The sequence below is a fragment of the Chenopodium album genome, chromosome 19 (assembly GCF_948465745.1).
Source record: "Chenopodium album chromosome 19, dcCheAlbu1.1, whole genome shotgun sequence".
Classification (NCBI taxonomy): domain Eukaryota; kingdom Viridiplantae; phylum Streptophyta; class Magnoliopsida; order Caryophyllales; family Amaranthaceae; genus Chenopodium; species Chenopodium album.
This window is the reverse complement of record NC_137852.1, coordinates 2,455,916-2,475,635: the sequence shown is the minus strand read 5'-3', so window position 1 is coordinate 2,475,635 and position 19,720 is coordinate 2,455,916. Positions and strand designations below refer to the sequence as shown.

The window sequence follows — 19,720 nt, the reverse complement described above, 5'->3', positions numbered from 1 at the left end:
AATAATGTGACCTGTTTTACAATAAGAAAAAAAGTTTGCGTATTAGAAGTTATAATTAAAAATTACAAATACTAAATCAATAATTTATTATTCTTCGACTAATTTATGATTATAATACTTTTCAATCAACAATCTACAACTATATGTAGCTATAGCCTATAGGTCACAGTGCATGGCACGGGATCTAACCTAGTATAATATAAAAAAATACATTTAAATTGCCATTATTATGTAACCCTAGTAGTTAGATAACATGCATTGATTGAAATCGAATATTGGTAATTTGATTGATGGTAAATCATATTATTACTCGATTAAGGAAGTAAACATGTGAAATTGCAAAAGAGCCGATCAAAGATGAGGATAAATATATAATCTTTTATTTAATACAACATTGAGAATATACTTACATGCATTCATAGTTAATTAAAAATACTCTCGTGTAAGACAATTTTTCATTAATTTAATTCCCATAAAAATGAGAAACGAAAATTATATTATGGAATGAAGGGACTAATACATTAGCCAAATGCTAATCAAGTTAACCTAATACATACAGAGTAAAACTTTATCGATGTAACTCGTATTTAAATTGTGTTTTTATTTTCCGAGTCGGGTCAAATTTCACCAATATTGTCAAAAATAATGGCAACACATAGAATATTCTACCAAAAAAATGCACACATTCACTTCCAAAAAAAGTACAGTAAAAAAAAAAGGTCCATACACCATAATCACCTGGGGCCCAAAACCTGCACCAATCCACCTGTCTCTGCCGAGCAAATCCATCGCAATTTTCTTCAATTTAATTAATTCTTCTTTTTCACTGCAAATTTATTATCCTTTACTTGAACAAACAACAATCATAATCAATCATAACTACAACAAATAAATATAATTCCACAAAATTTAAACCCAATTCTTAAATTCATCAAAAAAAAAGATTAAATTTTGGCATACAAAAAGCCAAACGTCACACCAATTTCCTGTTAAATTTGTTCCAAAAATATTCTGAGAAACCCCAGAAAAATTCTCATCTTTTTCAATGTCAAACCAAACTTACAAAGTGTGTTTTTGTTGCAGAAGAAGATTCAAGCTCACAGCTTCAGAGGCCCCAAAAGAGATTAAGGCCTTATTTGAGAATTACTCTGAAAATGGTGTTATGACCCCTACTCATCTTCATCGTTTTCTTGTTGAACAACAAAAGGAAGATAAAGCTACTATTGAAAATGCTCAAGCTTTGATTGATAGTGTTAGGTCTGTTGTTGTTTTTCATAAGCATGGCCTTAATCTTGAAGGGTTTTTCAAGTATCTCTTTGGGGATCTTAATCCTCCTCTTTCTCCTGAACTTGGGGTATATTTTTTACTTTAATTTTGATTTTTTGCAATTTATTTTATGTCAATTTTGCCTTTTGAGGTTGAATTATTATATGGGTATTTGAAATTTGTGAATTATATGATGATGCTGTATGTTTAGTTTAATGGGTTAAATTGAATTTTGGATTTTGGTAACCCAATTGGGGTGAATTTGGCTCTTGGATTGTGTTTCCTAAATTGTACTGACTTTTTTCACTCTATTGTGGGGTCCAGTAAGCTATTGCAATGGATGAAGCTACAGCATGTTTAGACAAGCATATGCATAATACTATTTGAAGTAATTGTATTTAGTCACATTGATGTTTTAATGTAGTTTTGGCTTTTGTTTTGTTGGTTTCTAGTTGATACACTAGGTTCTGTTTTTTGGATTAACCCATTTGGAAGGAGATCAATTATTGTTGATGTTGATAAAATAAAAGTGTTGATGCTAAAAGTTTGGACTTTGAATGGGAGAGCATTGCCAAAAGGTTGAGTCTATTATACGCCTGGGTGTACGTACATTTGACTGATTTGGGATCATGTTTATTTCATTTGAGAGAGGATACTAGAGTCTGTTATTGTTCTTTTAATAGTGGTGATTCCTTAGCCGATGATGGATGGTTTATTCTGTTGGTTTGTCTTCATTGGCTGTTGTAATTGTTTGTAATCTCTGGCTGTTTAAGCAATTTTGCAAATTGCATTTTGTGCTTGCAATGCATAATCAAGGAAAGCTTTTGGTTGTGTTGAATTAATTCCATGCAATTATATCGACGATAAGTAAGAATGTGGAGAAATAAAAAAAAGTGCAGAGTTGCAAACTATCCTGTGGACTGAGCTTCATTGTAGTTGTTAGTTCACACCCTTACATTAAAGCTCTGCCAGTATCAAGTACTATACATTATGTTGCCAATCGAAATTGGTATTGTTCTTGAATCGGTAAATCTTCCATTTTTTCTTTTACAGATTTGCCTTCTGTCAAAGTTACTGATGATCATGCCTGATTTCCTTATTTACTGCATCATATGCTTAGCTCTTGCCACCTTATTTGTGAAATGACATTGATTTCTTGAATTAATCTAGTCAGTGACCATTCTCATAAAAATTCGTTATTTGTAATTATAACTTAAAGTGAATAAAGTGATGTTTGGCACTGCTTTTCCAGATCTTTTTATCACCCAATAGTTTCATCTCCTTGGATTCTTTTGCAATTGCTGTCTTTAATATGCTTATGGAGCTGGGTGTCATGTCATTCATGTTTGAGCTCCCAAATTATCTCCCAACCCAGAATAACTTTCTTATTTATTTTAACATTCCTGAGCTCCTAAATTTGTTGGGTGGTTGTTAATATCTGAAGATTTTTTTGAATCTGTTCACTGGTTTGTGTGTTGTCAGTTGAGTGCATGCTTAATATGTGTGGAAAAGTTTATTTTTTGTGTTCTGCTTTGCATCCGTAATTTGTAAATTCAAATTCTTTTCAGTGCACTAGTTACACCTGCCCAAATCATGAACATCACAAACATCAAGTCAATTCCATTTTGAGTACTTTATTCCTAACAAGTTGAAAGAGCCTCCAATGAGCATTTTTTCAACATTGGGTTCCAACATTCAATATCATATCTCATAAATTGTCCTTTACTTCTCATTTTGTGACGCGTATATAAAAGAAACAGTCGGGGGGGGGGGGGGGTTAAGGTTGAAAGGGCCTCTTTTTAATGTTAACGTTGTGTACACTTGATCCTCGTTCACCCCGCCCTAGGCTGGAGGATTTTGAAGGTAATTGGCCATTGGTATTTTAAGTTATGGTAGAACTGTAGAAGTACACCTTCTTCCACAGTTCCCCCCCCCCCCCCCCCAAAAAAAAAAAAAAAAAAAAAAAAAAAAAAAAAAAAAAAACTTTCCGTGTTTGCTCTGTCTGTGATTGTCTCCTACTCTCCTGTGTGTGTTATGCTATCTATTTTACCATCTTCTAATTGGAGTGGAATTAACTGTGGAGTAGATAGGTTGGTTCCTGAAATAAAGTCATATCAAATTATGCCGCATTGGCTTCTGCAAATATAGATACATAATGTTATTTTTTATTAAACTGTAAGCTAATAGCATATGTCCTTTATGCTCTCCACCAAATATCATATTTTCTTTCTTGTAGGTTCACCAAGATATGACTGCTCCACTGTCACACTATTTCATATATACCGGCCACAATTCTTATCTTACTGGGAATCAACTGACTAGTGACTGTAGTGATGTTCCTATCATACATGCACTGAAAAAGGCTGTGAGAGTGATCGAGTTGGATATATGGCCCAATTCTTCCAAAGACAATGTTGATGTTCTTCATGGAGGGTATGTTTTTACTCCTGAATCAAGAAGTTAGAAATGATAATTGCATATCCTAGACATAGTGGCAATGACTTGTCTTATTGAGTTAATGATGTTTTAAACTTTGACATGTTTAAAGTCAATTTTCTTCTTTGTAATACTGTGCTTATCGTTTACTGTCTCTGGGTATAATTCTACTCTTGTATAGGACAATGACTTCACCTGTTGAGCTCATTAGATGTTTAAGATCCATCAAGGAACATGCCTTCTCCACATCTGATTATCCTGTTGTGATAACTCTTGAAGACCACCTTACTACCGATCTTCAAACTAAAACTGCTGAGGTGAATCTCTGGTCCTCTAATCAATAAAGGTCTATCTGTATTTTGAAAGCTAATTCATCACATAACTGGTTTAAGACCTTTATTATCAGTATTGAGAGTCAACAAATAATTCGCTAATGATTTTATCCTGTAGATGATCACTCAAACATTTGGGAACGCACTGTTTTCACCAGAACAGGATTCAGAATGCTTTAAGAAACTTCCTTCCCCTGATTCACTAAAGAAACGTTTTTTGATATCGACAAAGCCTCCAATAGTTTATCATGATGATAAAGATAAGGAAGATTCACAGAGGGGCAACAATTCTGGAGATGAGGAAGCTTGGGGAAAGGAAGTCCCTAGTCTTAAATCTCATAGTCAGAAGGTATATATTTTGTTTAAAATAGCTTCCTTTATTTACTGCCTCAATTTTTTTGTTGGTAACAAAATGAATGCCAGAATCACGAATTGGATGATGGAGATGATGATGATGACGAAGAAATTGATGATGACATTAACAAGTCAAAAAAGTTTGCGGCACCAGAATACACACGCCTCATTGCTATACATGCTGGAAAACCCAAGGGTGGTCTAAGCGAAGCACTAAAGGTTGATCCTAATAAGGTGAGACGTCTTAGTTTGAGTGAACAACAGCTCGAAAAGGCAGCATCTCGCTATGGAAAGGAGATTGTCAGGTATTTATGTCAATCTTAACATATTTTTCTTAGCGAGCCCTGCTAATATCTCTTTCTGTAACATTTTCTACATTGTCTTACTGTGCTGTCAATAATGGCTGAGAGAATAGATAAATGGAGTAGTCCATTAATACTTGATATATACTAAATTATAGGGGGTTTGACTGGGTTTCAGCTGATTATTTTTCCCTGTTCCCTATCCTGCGTATCTGCATATACAAATCATTTACTAAATCAGATGTTAGAAAGTTTTCCATTTTTCTTTCAGGTTTACACAGAATAATATGCTTAGGATCTACCCTAAGGGGACTCGAATTACCTCATCAAATTACAACCCTCTCATTGGATGGATGCATGGAGCTCAGATGGTTGCATTTAATATGCAGGTTTTTAACCTCCCTTGTCAAAGTGATGAAGCCTGTACTATCTCTGTAATTCATTGTCCCTGTACAGCTTAAGATAATATTTTTCTCCAATGACAGGGATATGGAAGATCCCTCTGGCTGATGCAAGGAATGTTCAGAGCTAACGGTGGATGTGGTTATGTAAAAAAACCAGATTTTCTTCTGAACGGTGGTCCTAATGGCGAGGTCTTTGATCCTAAAGCTAAACTTGAAGTAAAAAAGACTTTGAAGGTTAGTGGCTTACATCAAATTATTTGTACTTTTAACGAAACGTTCTGCCTATTGTCTGACCTCACAAATTAATTTTATGTAGAAAGGTGCTGATTTAATCTTCTGAATTTGCAGGTGACTGTATATATGGGAGAAGGATGGTATTATGATTTCAAGCATACACATTTTGATCAATTTTCCCCTCCAGATTTTTATGTTAGGGTAAGCCGCCAAATTAACACAACCTAAAACCTCGAGAATACTTTTACACACTAGGCTTGACTTGCACCCTCCACTTTAGTTCTTATGGACTCTCATTGCAAGGTGCAGGACATGATCCAAATATTTACACATTAGGCTTCTATATGCCCCATCCGCCTGGGAATAAGCTTTCACCCTATCCCAACTTTTGAAATAAGAATATGAGTATATGTGACAAGAAAACCTTGGGATCGTGGGGGTTGTCTGTCTTGATAATGATACTATGCACTGCACTTTTTGATCTCCTAAATCACAAGAAGGTTGTTAGCAACCCCTATGGTGTTGCATTGAGTTATCTTGAGTTTATAACAGCATACACAAGAACTGAACATTGTTATATACAGAATGCTTTAGTTTTTGGTGGCAATAAGGTATTCTCTGAAACATCTCAATATAATTTCAATTTCAGGTTGGGATTGCGGGAGTGGCAGCAGATACTGTGATGAAGAAAACAAAAACATTAGAAGATAACTGGATACCAGCCTGGAATGAAGAGTTTGTCTTCCCACTGACTGTTCCTGAACTTGCACTCCTTCGGATTGAAGTTCATGAGTATGATATGTCTGAGAAAGATGATTTTGGAGGTCAAACATGTTTGCCTGTTTGGGAGATCAGAGAAGGTATACGGTCAGTCCCACTTTGTAGCCGTGAGGGAATAAAGTACTCATCAGTCAAGCTTCTCATGCGCTTTCAGTTTATTTGAGTTGTTCATCTCCTTTGTTTTTTTCCCGCCTATGTGTTGTATTACTTTTCTTCCGTTGTGTGCGAAAATGCAACAAGTCCTTAGATCTACAAAATATAAAGACTTGTGGCATGCAGTTAAGAGGGATGTTGGTAATTGTGGTTTTGCCATTGTATATATGGTTCATTTGGATGTTGAAAAAGTTGTGGTTGTTATCTTCATTTGTTCAATTTAATTTCCTTTTATTAATGTTGTTTGTCAAAAGGTTAATAAGGGCTATGTTCAATTTACAACTCTTATTTATTGAGTTAGGTAATGTTTTCTTCAATTGAATTTTGTTTATCTAAAGCAACAAATTTCAATATTGATATAAAATACTCGTATAAATGAATTACATTGGAGTTGTATAAGTAAAATTTAGTTTTTTAACCGGTAAAAATAATTCTGGTTCGTAAGAAAAAAAAAAAAAAAAAAAAAAAAAAGAGAAAATCATAGGTCACCAAAACAAAAAAATGAAACAACTCACGGAACCAAAGTGAATTTATGTTAAATCTAAAGCAACAAAATGAAGAATTTTTCTTTGAAAAGTTAAGAACCTTATCAAATGAGTCAATACTTTGTTACTCCCTCCGTCCCTAAATTACATTCCTCCTTTTTATCTTTGGTAAGTTTTTTTTAGTAAATCAACTCTCTTATTCTGTTTTATATTTAATGCTTTCTCACTCATTCTTACCTAATCTCACTAATAATCCTTGTGTCAAATTACAATGAATATGATTGGTTAAAAATTTTCAATTAGGAGCATGTGATTGGTCCTTTTTTTTGCAAAGGATTGATGACATGTAATGAGTAATAACTATTCTATCTTTGTACTTCCCATAGCATTATCTAATCATTGTTATTTGTCTTACTCCTTCCTCCTTAATTCCCGTGTAAATTACCAAAGAGGAATGTAATTTAGGGACGGAGGGAGTATTTTTCACGATATATTACTATCACAAAATCATCGGGTTTCGGGAGTAATTGATTTAAAATTATCGGGATTCGGGGGTAATTGATTTAAAATCATCGGGATTCGGGAGTAAGTGATTTTGGATGTCAATGGGGAACATGAAATCAAAACATGCTACGAGTAGTTTGTGATGATTATTGATTACTTCGTATTAAACATACGGAATACCAAGTATTTTAACCAATTTGCTCTTTATTTTCTTTTCTTCTGTTCATCTTTGGTTTAAGTCCCAAAATGTCCTCCGCCAAAAACCCGCCACAATCACACTCCTCCGACACCTCCGACTATGATTCCGACACCGCCCCCAATTCCTCCGCCCATAACCTCCGCCATGTCGATCTCTCCAACACCATATTCAAAGCTTACCTCGAGATCAACGGCCATGATTCATCTTCTTCCCCACAATCCTTAGACCTTACAAAGATCCAATCTTTCCTTAATTCATCTTCTTCAGGAGCTCTTTCTTGCCTCATCTGCCTTGAGCGCATCAAATCAACTGACCCCACTTGGTCTTGTAATGGGTTTTGCTTCTCTGTGTTTCATCTTCAATGTATTCAGAATTGGGCTCAACAATCTACTGCTCTTGCTGCGTCACGCGCCCTCACGCGCCTCCCCATATCGGCTCAGACCGCGGCCGATACTTCGGTATGGAACTGTCCTAAATGTAGATTTGAGTATTCTAAGTCTTTAATTCCTAAGAATTATTATTGTTTTTGTGGTAAATTGGAAAACCCACCTCATGATCCTTGGGTTTTGCCCCATTCTTGTGGGGAGATTTGTGGGAGGCCATTGAAGAATAATTGTGGTCATTTTTGTCTATTGTTGTGTCACCCTGGACCTTGTCCTTCTTGCCCTAAATTAGTGAAAAGTAGGTGTTTCTGTGGGGGGATTCAGGATGTTAGGAGATGTGGGTTTAAGGAATTTTCATGTAATAAGCAATGTAATAAGGTTTTGGATTGTGGGATTCATAGGTGTGCTGAGATTTGCCATAATGATGAGTGTCCACCATGTAGGGAGAAGGGTGTGTATAGGTGCCAATGTGGGAAGGTAAAGGAGGAGAGGGAGTGTTGTGATAGGGATTTTCGATGTGATAATCCGTGTGGGCAGGGTTTGGATTGCGGGAAGCATGTTTGCGAGCGAGGGTGCCATGGGGGCATGTGCGGTCATTGCCCTCTTAAAGGAAGGAGGACTTGTCCTTGTGGGAGGAGAGTTTATGAAGGGATACCTTGTGATGTTGAGGTGGCATTGTGTGGGGCAACCTGTGATAAGAAGCTAAGTTGTGGCAAGCATACGTGCCATGAAAGGTGTCATCGTGGGTCTTGCGTTGAGACCTGTAGAATCATGATCACAAAGTCATGTCGATGTGGAAGCGTAAAGAAACAGGTATATAAATTTCTTTATTTTGGTTGAATGTAGATTTAGGTGCTATATTGCGATGGCATAGGCCAATTTGTACTAACAATAATATAGGTTCCTTGCTATCAAGATTTGGCATGTGAAAGGAAGTGTTCGAGAGAACGTGATTGTGGGCGCCATGCATGTAGGCGTCGTTGCTGCGATGGAGATTGTCCACCTTGCACAGAGGTGAATCTTATTGCTATACAACTGTTGTTTATGCTTTGTGGTTTCTATAACATCTTGTTTAGAATGTAGTGAAATTTCTGTTTTTCAGGTTTGTGGCAGGAGGCTCCGTTGCAGAAACCACAAATGCCCTTCTCCATGTCATAGGTATATTACATTTTTGTCTAACTGCATTATTTGCCAAAGATTCGATTATACTATATTTAAAGTTTTTCTCAAATGCTTCACTACGGTATGGGAAGGTCTACAGTCACACTCTCACTACGGTATCTGATAGTATCCACATAATCTTCCTTTAGAGCAAATGACAATGTTTGTGGTGTGGTGTTATGATCTGTGAATTTGTGATCCATCAACGTACTGTGCTTATCATGTCTTTGTATGTTGTAAGAGGGGTTAAATAATATTACTGATGTTGCATTTTGATTTTAATTTGGTGCGAGTTATCTAATGTCAACTGCTGTTATTGGTTCATTATCATCATGTGCAAGTGTACCATTGCCTTTTTAGTTATACTCATAAATCATAATACCCATAACTATGTATTTCTGTACCATAGATGTATATAGACTTGAATAATTATTTATGGTTATATTGTTAGGGGACCTTGTGCACCTTGCCCGCTCATGGTAACGATTTCATGTGCTTGTGGAGAGACACGTTTTGAGGTAAGAATTCAACGTTTAAAGTTCTTGACTTTTAAACAAAAAAAATTGATACAATTCCTATTTTAACCTCTGTTAGGGTTGATGAGTGTGGACATGTACTCCCTCCGTCTTAAAATAATTGACACATATGACTTTTTTTTTTTTTTTTTTTTTTTTTTTTTCCAGTAATTATATACTAACTTTGACATTTTTTTTAGTAACCTATAAAACTTAAGTTTTATAATGAGATTTATTGTTAAGTAGGTATTATTATTAGGAAAAATTGTCAAAAATAATACAACCTTTGAGCGGTCCGCCAAAAACAAGTTAACCTTTAGATTATTTTTGAATAATACAACCTTTTGAGGGTATCCGCTTTAAACGAGTCATTTCACCCACAACCTTAAGAACCGGTTCATTAACTCTTAATTAAAAGTTTCATTACAAATAAAAACTTTAACTATGGTAATTAATAATACAAATAATTAAAATCTTAAAAAAAAAAAAACCACTTCCACCACCACAGTCACCCCCTTCCCATTCCCCGGTGAGCTGCCAGCCAGAACTCCAGCGCCGGCCCCTCCCCCGGCGCCGGCGACGACCCCTTCTCCATCCCGCACGTCGCTGTCCCTTTCTCTCTCTTCTCTCTTTCCCTTCAAAACCACCAGTCCACCATCATCGGAACCCTCTCTCCCCCACAAAACCACCTAAAACCCATCCCCCACCCTCGAAAAACTCAAACCGAACCTCCCTAGGATTTCGCTCAAGCTTTTTCGGGGGTGGGGGATGGGTTTTAGATTGTTTTTGAGGGAAGGAAGGTTTTCGGTGATGGTTGTTTTGTGGGGAATAGAGAAGGGAGCGAGGTGCGGGATAGGGGGTTGGCGCCGGCGCCGGGGGAGGGGGGATCTGGGTTCGGCCTGCGCCGGTTGCTGGGTGGGCAGTTAGCCGGGGAAGGGGATGGCTGGTGGAGGAGGAGGTCGGTGATTTTTTATTTTTTTAAAAAAAAATAAATTAATAATTAATAATTAATAATCCTTATCTTAAATTAAAAACATTAAATAAATATTTAAAAATCAATTTAAATTATCAAACCAATAAGATTATGACATGTGTCTCATTTAACCAGTTAATTAGGTCACTAACCGGTCATAACTTGTTTAAAGCGAATACCCTTAAAAGGTTGTATTATTCAGAAATAATCGAAAGGTTGACTTGTTTTTGGCGGACCGCTCAAAGGTTGTATTATTTTTGACAATTTTTCCTTATTATTATTATTAAGATTAAGTTTGACCACATCAATTATTTAGGAACAGAGGTAGTAGTAAAAACAGAGATAATATTTAACGCGGGAAAAAATGTAAAAAATCCACGGTGACAAGCACTCGAAATAATCCACTATATGAAAAATAAGAGAGTTGAAGAACCCTTGGTGAGTGGTACGAGCAAACTTTCACTATAGGAACTCTCAAGGTAGTATTGCAAAATAGAAATAGTAGATTAGGGAGATTGTGTGTATGTAGAATCTCCAATCATGATTTCTTAGAGAGTTGAGATAAAAACCTCTCTAAGCATGAATATGTATGGAGGGACACTTGTAGGGTGTATAATAGGATTGGAGCATTGAAGGATGATTAAGGTGGATACATCCTCCCAAATGATGCCCAGCATTAATATTTATAGATGAGATATGGAGGTGGAAGAAGTGTGTGGAAACTGCTACATACATGCTCTTGAAAATATCCACTTAAATTTAGAAGCATGCATCTTAGAATTATCTAATTCTGTTACGTCCTTCCACAATTTTCCCATCATTTTCTTAACGTACTAGTGTTTTCTAATCTTTGGAGACCTCGAGACATAATTAGTTGGGCTTATGGAATTTGGGCCACACTAACCCAACAGCATCAAAGTTAGCTTATTGTCTCTGAGGTAACTCCTATCTAGGGCATGGAAATTGTAAGTAGGTTGCTTACAATCTTGCCCCTACAGGTTGGGATACCCACCAAATTTGGTCAAACTTTAGTCTCAAAGGTTGTTTTAACTTAAAAGTGAAAAGTTACAATCTTTTCAGGGCAAAGAGATATCATCATCCGATTGAGTTTCTTGTTTTTTCGTCTTACTTTTCATATTAGACACCTAAGAGATTAGCTACATACTTACATGATATAAGATTATGTTGATTGGAATCTCTTTAAATATACCTAGTTAGTTGATATCATTCTATGAAGATGCCAACTAATTATGTTAGAGGAAGAATCAAAACAACCTAACTATCTATTTTTGGTGGGGAAGAGTGTGATGAAGAGCTTCTTTGACAAGAAATCTTTCTAAAACCAATTCTATTTCATTTCAAAATCTTGATAACAGCAAGGATCAAAATAACCACAGTAAGTTGGCTTACATGTTGCCTAGCTTACAGATGGCAGCTATATATGCTATTTAATATCACCACGCTTGCATTGTTTTTACATGATATCTGGGTACTTGCGACCAGGTTCCTTGTGGTACAGAAACAGAACAGAAGCCGCCTCGTTGCCGTAAAACATGTCGGATAGCTCCTTTGTGTAGGCACAAATCAATTTGTAAGGTATGTTTTGATTTGCCTCCCAACAACATTTTGGTTTATCTTTCTGGATTGAACTCTGAATAGTCTGAAGTCTGCTGTCTGCATTAGGTTGGATGTGGAAAAATCTTATCTGATTGTTTTTTCTTCCTTGGCCATATCGTCTTTCTTAGTTACTTATGTCTCTTTTCCCTTGAAAACATGTACATGCCCATAAATATTCCACTTGAATTTGTCGGTCTTTTATAACATGCCATACCAAAGCACACCAACACTGTTGTGGGCCTTGTGGCTAAAAAAATCATTTCTCTCAGTGCATATCTAGATTTTATAATTCCGTTGTTAATTGTAACAACATGATCACTGATACAATTTGCACTGTTTTTTTGTGCACTAGCCCCACAAATGTCATTATGGAAACTGCCCACCTTGTGGACTTCCCTGTGGTGAAGAATATCCTTGTGGCCATGCCTGCAAATTAAGGCAAGTTTTTGTTGCCCTTTTTTTTTAAAAATAAGATTGGGTGAAGTGACAAGGTCTCTGTTATTTTCTTTTCGTATAATCTTTCCCTTTTTTTTTTTCCCCTTTCTGGTTTTAGGTGTCATGGTCCTCGACCTCCGCCTAACCCAGAGTTCACACTGAAACCGAAGAAAAAGAAACACAATTTTCAGAGTGAACCAACTGCTGGAACTCCATGTCCACCATGTCCAGAACTTGTTTGGAGGTCTTGTCTTGGCCAACACTTTGCAGCAGAAAGAATGGTTGGTATTATACAGAAATTGAGTTTTCTGTTGGTTTTTATTTTGGTTTTGACTGCCTTGCTTGCCTTATTGGTATAAAAAGGTTGGATTGAGGCATGTACTAATAATCCAATGTAGTTTCCAGCTAGCAGAATTACTGGGCATTAGTATTATGCTATTGCAATTTACAACTTGCCTGGTTATGCTTCCTTTGTTTGTTTCTCCACAGATGGTTTGTTCAAATAAAGCGCAATTTTCCTGTGACAACTTGTGTGGAAATCCTCTTGCTTGTGGTAATCATTATTGCACAAAGACTTGCCATGCCCTTCAGAACTTAACATCCTCATCAGATCAGCGTACAAGAGGAGTGCCCTGTGAAGATTGTCCTCTCCCTTGCCAAAAGGTAGATTTTACCTTTTTTGTTTAATTATTGGATATTTTGACTTTTACCACCTGCAAAAAACGATAATTTGCTTTTACCACCTCCATAAAAAATAAAAAATAAAAAGTTTTATTTTACCACCACATAAAAAAAAAAAAAAAAAAAAATGAAAGTTGGCTTTTACCACCAATCACCGCCAACTAACGGATTCCGTCCATAAATTCGTTAGTGGGGCCTACCATGTCCACGTGTCACCATATTATTGGGTAAATTTAAAAAAAAATAAAAAATAAACAAACAAAAAAAACAAAACCAACAGCTGGAACATAATGTGCAGTTTCCAATGGACTTCTTACCCTCCTTTTTGTAATTTTTTTTATCTTTTTTTTTTTTTTGGAATATCTTTTCTTTGGTGATCATAATGTGCTATGATTTACATACACTCTTTTGTCTTTGACTCATTGTTTGCTTAATCTTTTCTCAGCAGCTGGAGTTAATCACTCAATTGAGTTTGTTGAGTATGTTTTTCTGCAGATGAGAAACATCATTTTAAGTGCCATTTTTCTTATTTTCAGGAAAGAACACCTGCATGTTCACACCCTTGCCCACAGCCATGCCATCCTGAAGAATGCCCCCCGTGCAAAGTGCTCTTAAAACGTGCATGTCATTGTGGTGCAATGGTCCATGTTTTTGAGTGTATATACTATAACACCTTATCTGAAAAGGAACAACTGAGTGCTCGCTCATGTGGTGGACCTTGCCACAGGTAATTTTTTAAGAGTAGTGTATCCTTTCATTGAAAATTTTAAAATAGAATCACACTTCCAACAGGTTTCTGCACCTGTGCAAACATAATTTTATGTATAGGTTTAGGTTTTATTTGTAATTGGAACAAAGCCATATTGTGTGCACTGAAACCTCTGGGTTTTGGTTCTTGGATGGACATATTGAACTTTGTCATTATTCTAGCATGGTCACATAGACACAAGTATCAGCTGGCAAACTAGATTAAAGATTATTTTCATGTGAACTTATTATAAGAACAAACTTATCACTTCCGATATTGGGAAAGCTGTGAGTACTAATTGTTTGATCTAGTTAGCTTTTGCCTTTAAGTCAAAAACACATTAACCACTATTAATCTATTATGCATTTTGGAATTTGGTTAACGTAGATTGTAGGATAACATATTATAGTACTGAAAATGATAGTATTTAACAAAAATCCTGTTATTTTGGTCATTATGTTGTATTGGTATTGTAGACTGTATTGTCTTTTGAAACAATATTGACTAAAATTCTTGCAAATTCCAATGTGATTTTTATGTTGTATATGCAGAAAGTTACCTTATTGTACACATCTTTGCCCGGAGACTTGTCATCCTGGTCCTTGTCCTTCACCAGAGAAATGCTGTAAAAAGGTAATTACTTCTGAGTTGTACTTTTTGTGGAGAGTCAAGTACTTCACAAACAATGTGGAGTATTTAGCATACAATGTAAATTTGTTTTAGCTTAATATTTACATTCTATGCTCCACCACAAACTAGCCTAGCATGTCTGCTTGGTTTGCCACTGTATTATTTTGCTGTCAACATTGCATGCGACTCATTTGATATGGCTGAGTAAACCATGTATTACTTCTGTTTCCTTCCCAATTTTTGGTCCAAATTTCAATGCTTATCGCAACACAAACACCGTAGTCCTTTGTCTAGTGATGTCAGGAATTTCTTTTTCTTCAAAGCAGTGAACTTTGCTGATAGAGGTTCCACTTGAAACCTTGCTCTTCTTGTGACAGGGCGACTGCCGACTGGTTCAGTTAAATGGAACTCATTTTGTGGGAATTGGAAATTGGAAATAACTACTTTGCTGGTTGTTTATTTGTTCAAAGCTTAGTATATCAAAAAAACTTGTAGTAGGCTCAAATAGAAAGTTAATTGTGTATCTACTAATGTTACATGTAGATCAACGTCATTTACATCCGTAATTTTAAGTGCTATTCATCTTTTAACCTTTCATCTAAGGTGTTTTTTTTTTCTTCTTGCTAGGTTACTGTTCGTTGTGGATGCCACAACTTGAAAAAGGAGTGGTTGTGTTGTGATGTTCAAACCAGTTATAGAAATTCTGGTCGTGATCTTAAAGATATACCTAAAACTCAATATGGATATGGACTTCTTTCCTGTGATTCCAGCTGTAAGAGCAAAGCCCAAGCTGCTGAGGCTGAGCTACTGCAGCGAAAAGCTAAGGCACCAGAGGTAATTTTTTCCTGCTTGGCTTAAGCTGCTGTGATCCGTTCGTCCTTGCTACCCAAATTTCCTTCTAGCAGTTGATAATTAACAGTTCTAGTACTAAGCATTAATGCATCCTAACCTTGAACCAAATGGCCTTGAAAGTTGAAACTGAACCAAATGACCGTAACCACCACTTAAAGATATGACCTGAAACTGAACCGAAAGACTACTTTGCCACCTCTAGTTGGATGTGAATTCAGTACTCTATAACTTCTTGTTTACTTGCTTCTTGTCAAACAGAAGAAGGAGATTGAGAATGAAACAAATGTACCAAAGCGAAAAAAGAGGCGTGGGCGAGTACAAGAAATGAAGCAAGTTTCGAAATTTCAGGTCCTTTCTATGTCCTCTCTATGATTGATATCCCAATGCAACAACTTTCTTTCCTTTTATTCATAGTTAATTCCTGGACTTGTCTAATTGTAATTACATGCTTATGAACAGAAACTCGTAACCTGGCTGCAAAGATTTGTTATGTTCATCATTGTTTTGGTAGCTCTAGTTGCTGTAGCATACTATGGATACAAGGGTCTCTTGTCACTCAATGACTGGATGAATAAAGTTGAAGAACACCGTGAGAAGAGAAGATACCGAAGGATCTAATACTCACCGGCCAAATACTGCTAATTGTGGCTGGTAAACAAGACATTTTACAGAGTACAGACATGATTATACTACACCATTCTTTAATTTTTCCTACATTATAGTACTTCGTATGGTATTAGAGCAGTGACTTAACGGGGTTGAAAATCAAGCGTTTCAAATTTTCAGGTATGTATTGTATAAAATGTCTTCGAAAGTATTTTGTACCTTTTTACATCTTTCGTATGGCATATGTAGGATTATGTAACTATTATGTAATATGTTGTACTTTCTCTTTCACAAAATGCAATTTACTGTCGAATACATCATTGAATTTTATGACTTGTAGCAAATGGTTTATTAGAATTGATGGGTTGTAAATTTTGGAAGGCTTTCCTTTTCAATATCTTCAACGTTTTTTAAAATCTTGTTTTACTATGCTTTATCAATTTACCTTGTACATGTATCATGTATGAGAGGTAGGTAGGGAACCTTTGAAGTATGAGAAGAGGTCCGGTCAAAAAAGGAATGGATAAAGGAGTCAATTATTGATTGGAAATAAATCTATAGCAGCCCTACCATATAACATCTGATTAAGAATTGGCAGTCAAAGATGTTTGTTTTTATAACTTAGCTTGTAGAGCTAGAACTAAAAGAGCCGTCTTGAACTTCGCCCTTGTGCTAATTGTATGTTTGTTTTGTTTCCCGGCTCATCTTGTGTGTATCGGGTGCACAATAACATTTACTTGTATTCTTACAACAATAATGTGTGCGTGTGATTTTAAATGAAGAATAAACCAATATTACGGTTATTTTGTTTAATTAAACAGATTCGGCCTGCATCATCAATTCATCATGTCAAATTAAATGCATGTTCATTTTGTTTATGAAGATGTAAATTCTACCCCTCAACCAGATAAAGAAGGAATAAAGAGGGCTTTTAAACGCGTCTTAGCATGTTATATTTTGATGCAAATCTTAGCAATATATATGAACTATAAATATGCAACTACTTCTATAAACATTTGCAACTTGGTGTAAAGTAATGTATTGTAATACAGTATATAAGCATACCAATGAAAATGAGAGATGTTGATTGTTGAATTAATTTGTATACAGCTATCTTCATTCAGACATTATGCATAATCAACATAAGCATGGTACCAAACAACCAACGTATTGAGAAACATTATAAACTACGGGCACGTTCACTTTTACTGAGCTGAACTGAACTGAGAGCTGAAATGAATATTTTATGAGAGAAGGAAATTAGGAGCTGAACTGAACTGATTGGAGCTGAACTGAAATTAAGCTGACATCATCCAAAATATATATATTATGATACGTTCATTTTTGTGGGGGGATGAGATTATGAGAACAAGTCTTAATTGAGCATTTCTTATACCAAAATGAATCGCTAAAAAAGGGTTTCGTGGATGCTTATATAATACGGATGGAATGGTTCTAGTTTAATTTAGCTATTGCCAAAATACTATGATGGAGAAGTATTTGGAATGTTTCGTAACTTTACCTACCAACTTATGAGGAGGAGAGCTCGTCAATATACAAGTAAGATTAGCCATGTGATAGAGATGGCAATTTATAGCGTTTGTTCTTTCTTAATAACTAAATTTATTTAATTTTTCGCTAGATAGTTAGAATTATGTGTAACATTGCCACCTTTTCATATCTTATGATCCCTTTTTATATATGTCTCCCTATATTAATGTTGAAAAGACACGCGTTTAAATATTCAAGACAAATTTATTCCTAACTTGTGTTCTAGAGAAGAATGAATGGCTGGAACTCTAAAGCAATTAAGGTTCAAACTTCACCAAAAATGTAGACAATGTACACAAAAAAGTACACCAAGCAACTCATCAACAGAGTTAGACTTAGATCACCGGCCAAATCCACCACTTCACCAAATACGTCCATTTTTTTTTATTAAAACATATGCATTTTATGTTATTATTACTATTTTATTATTATTAAAAGATATAATAATTTGAATCACAATTAGAAATAAAAGCAGAGGCACCGACTAATTTAATAAAATTGCTACAATTATACTATAATAAGGTGGTGAGTACTGTTAGGTTGTATGGGCATGTTAATGTAATGTATGCATATTAATTGAGCCCTACTTATAGTTTAATTTAAGCTACTGTGGGACAACAGCAGTTGTATATAATCTTGTTCAGACTCAACAATCATAGGTCCACAAAATTTGACCAAATTCAATGCCAAAAATATATGGTTTCATAATATGGAAGTTTTTATGGTAATTACTTGAATCTTATCTTATCTAGTGAATTTGTGGCTCTTGTTTTCATATCTTAAAATGTCATAATCTATTATGGTTATAATGTTCTATACATGTGTTCGTTTATGTGGGGACGTTTTAATAGTAAAAGGTTAGTGTATGGACTTTTATTCAAAAAAAAAAAAAAAAAAAAAAAAGCGAAATATAAACACGGATAGTATACCATAGCAAAATTAAGCTCTAAAGTGTAAACATGCTTAACACGGTAAAAACTTTGTCCGCCTAGTGGTTGGATTACCCAATGGAAAAAGGTACGGAGTAGTATAAATGCATAGTCTATTAATAAATAGTAGTACTAGTATTAATGATGGCAATATGAATATAGTACTAAGATTCTAGAATTGAGATATATGACTTGGCAATAGTCCCAAAAACAATTTCAATATTCCAAAAGGGAGTCGATTGTGGCAAGTTCCTTCACAAAATGGCATTGCAGTATTGCACTAATTAAACATATAACTTGACTAATTATTTCATTTTGGTCCAGAAAATTTGCTAAAAGTAAGCCGGACTAAGCCGGTGAATCAAGATGGGTTGATTTGTACCGAGTTGGTGGTTGGGACTTGAATTAAATTCCCCCGTGGTGGACTAGTACAAGTTAGATTGCGAGCAGATTTAGCCTAACTTATAATCAAAGATGTATATTGAAAACCACACATATACAAAGTTAGGGCCTGTTCTCATTGATTGAACTCAGCTGAACTGAACTGAACTGAATTGAACTCAGCTGAACTGAACTGAACTGAATATTTTATAAGAGAAGGAAATTAGGAGCTGAACTGAACTGAACTGAATTGAGCTGAACTGAACTGAACTGAACTGAACTGAATTTCAACGTAAGAGAACAGGCCCTTAGTCGAACTTTTAGGAATGAAGTGAGTATTATTTATAACTCTTTCTACCTTATAGCTTCTACATAATTCTTATTACGGTGAGGCCTTTTTTTTCTTCCAACATTCACCTTCATTAAATAAAAAGGTTTGCATTTCTCTCCTTATAACTTTCACCCGTCACATCTTGTTTATTTCTACTATACCAGTCGCATCTTCTATTTAAGGATCTTAAGCTCAAAAGAGACAAATGGGAGCCAAATTTCCTACAAAATCTCAAGTACATTATTCTTTGAATTTACTTCTTAATGACGAAACAAGATTTTGATTGGGGTCATTTTCCTAATAGGATTTCTATGCTACTCATGACAAAATTAATATGATAATGTTGCATGAACCTGCATGTCAATATTAAATCATCAAAATTTAATTTAAGAAAACGCCATTCCTTCGCCGGTACAGTATATTATATGACTTGAAAAATCAAAGACTCGGACTATGACCGACGTCTCTTTGGACCGTT

General features: G+C 35.4%; 2 protein-coding genes across 2 annotated transcripts; both read left to right on the top strand.

Annotated features, from left to right (window-relative positions):
* The first annotated feature begins 819 nt into the window (after positions 1-819).
* On the top strand, positions 820-6,499 carry LOC145595008 (phosphoinositide phospholipase C 2-like). Its single transcript, XM_081651360.1, has 9 exons — positions 820-1,354; positions 3,503-3,699; positions 3,884-4,019; positions 4,153-4,383; positions 4,458-4,693; positions 4,962-5,079; positions 5,176-5,328; positions 5,443-5,529; positions 5,978-6,499. The coding sequence occupies exons 1-9, from the start codon at positions 1,046-1,048 to the stop codon at positions 6,269-6,271; spliced, it is 1,761 nt and encodes a 586-aa protein (XP_081507486.1). The 5' UTR covers positions 820-1,045; the 3' UTR covers positions 6,272-6,499.
* Positions 6,500-7,458: 959 nt separating this feature from the next.
* Positions 7,459-16,447, top strand: LOC145593828 (NF-X1-type zinc finger protein NFXL2-like). Its single transcript, XM_081650196.1, has 13 exons — positions 7,459-8,645; positions 8,733-8,846; positions 8,935-8,990; positions 9,445-9,511; positions 11,985-12,077; positions 12,451-12,536; positions 12,652-12,814; positions 13,023-13,196; positions 13,751-13,941; positions 14,514-14,595; positions 15,220-15,426; positions 15,703-15,792; positions 15,904-16,447. The coding sequence occupies exons 1-13, from the start codon at positions 7,497-7,499 to the stop codon at positions 16,060-16,062; spliced, it is 2,631 nt and encodes an 876-aa protein (XP_081506322.1). The 5' UTR covers positions 7,459-7,496; the 3' UTR covers positions 16,063-16,447.
* Positions 16,448-19,720: the final 3,273 nt, after the last annotated feature.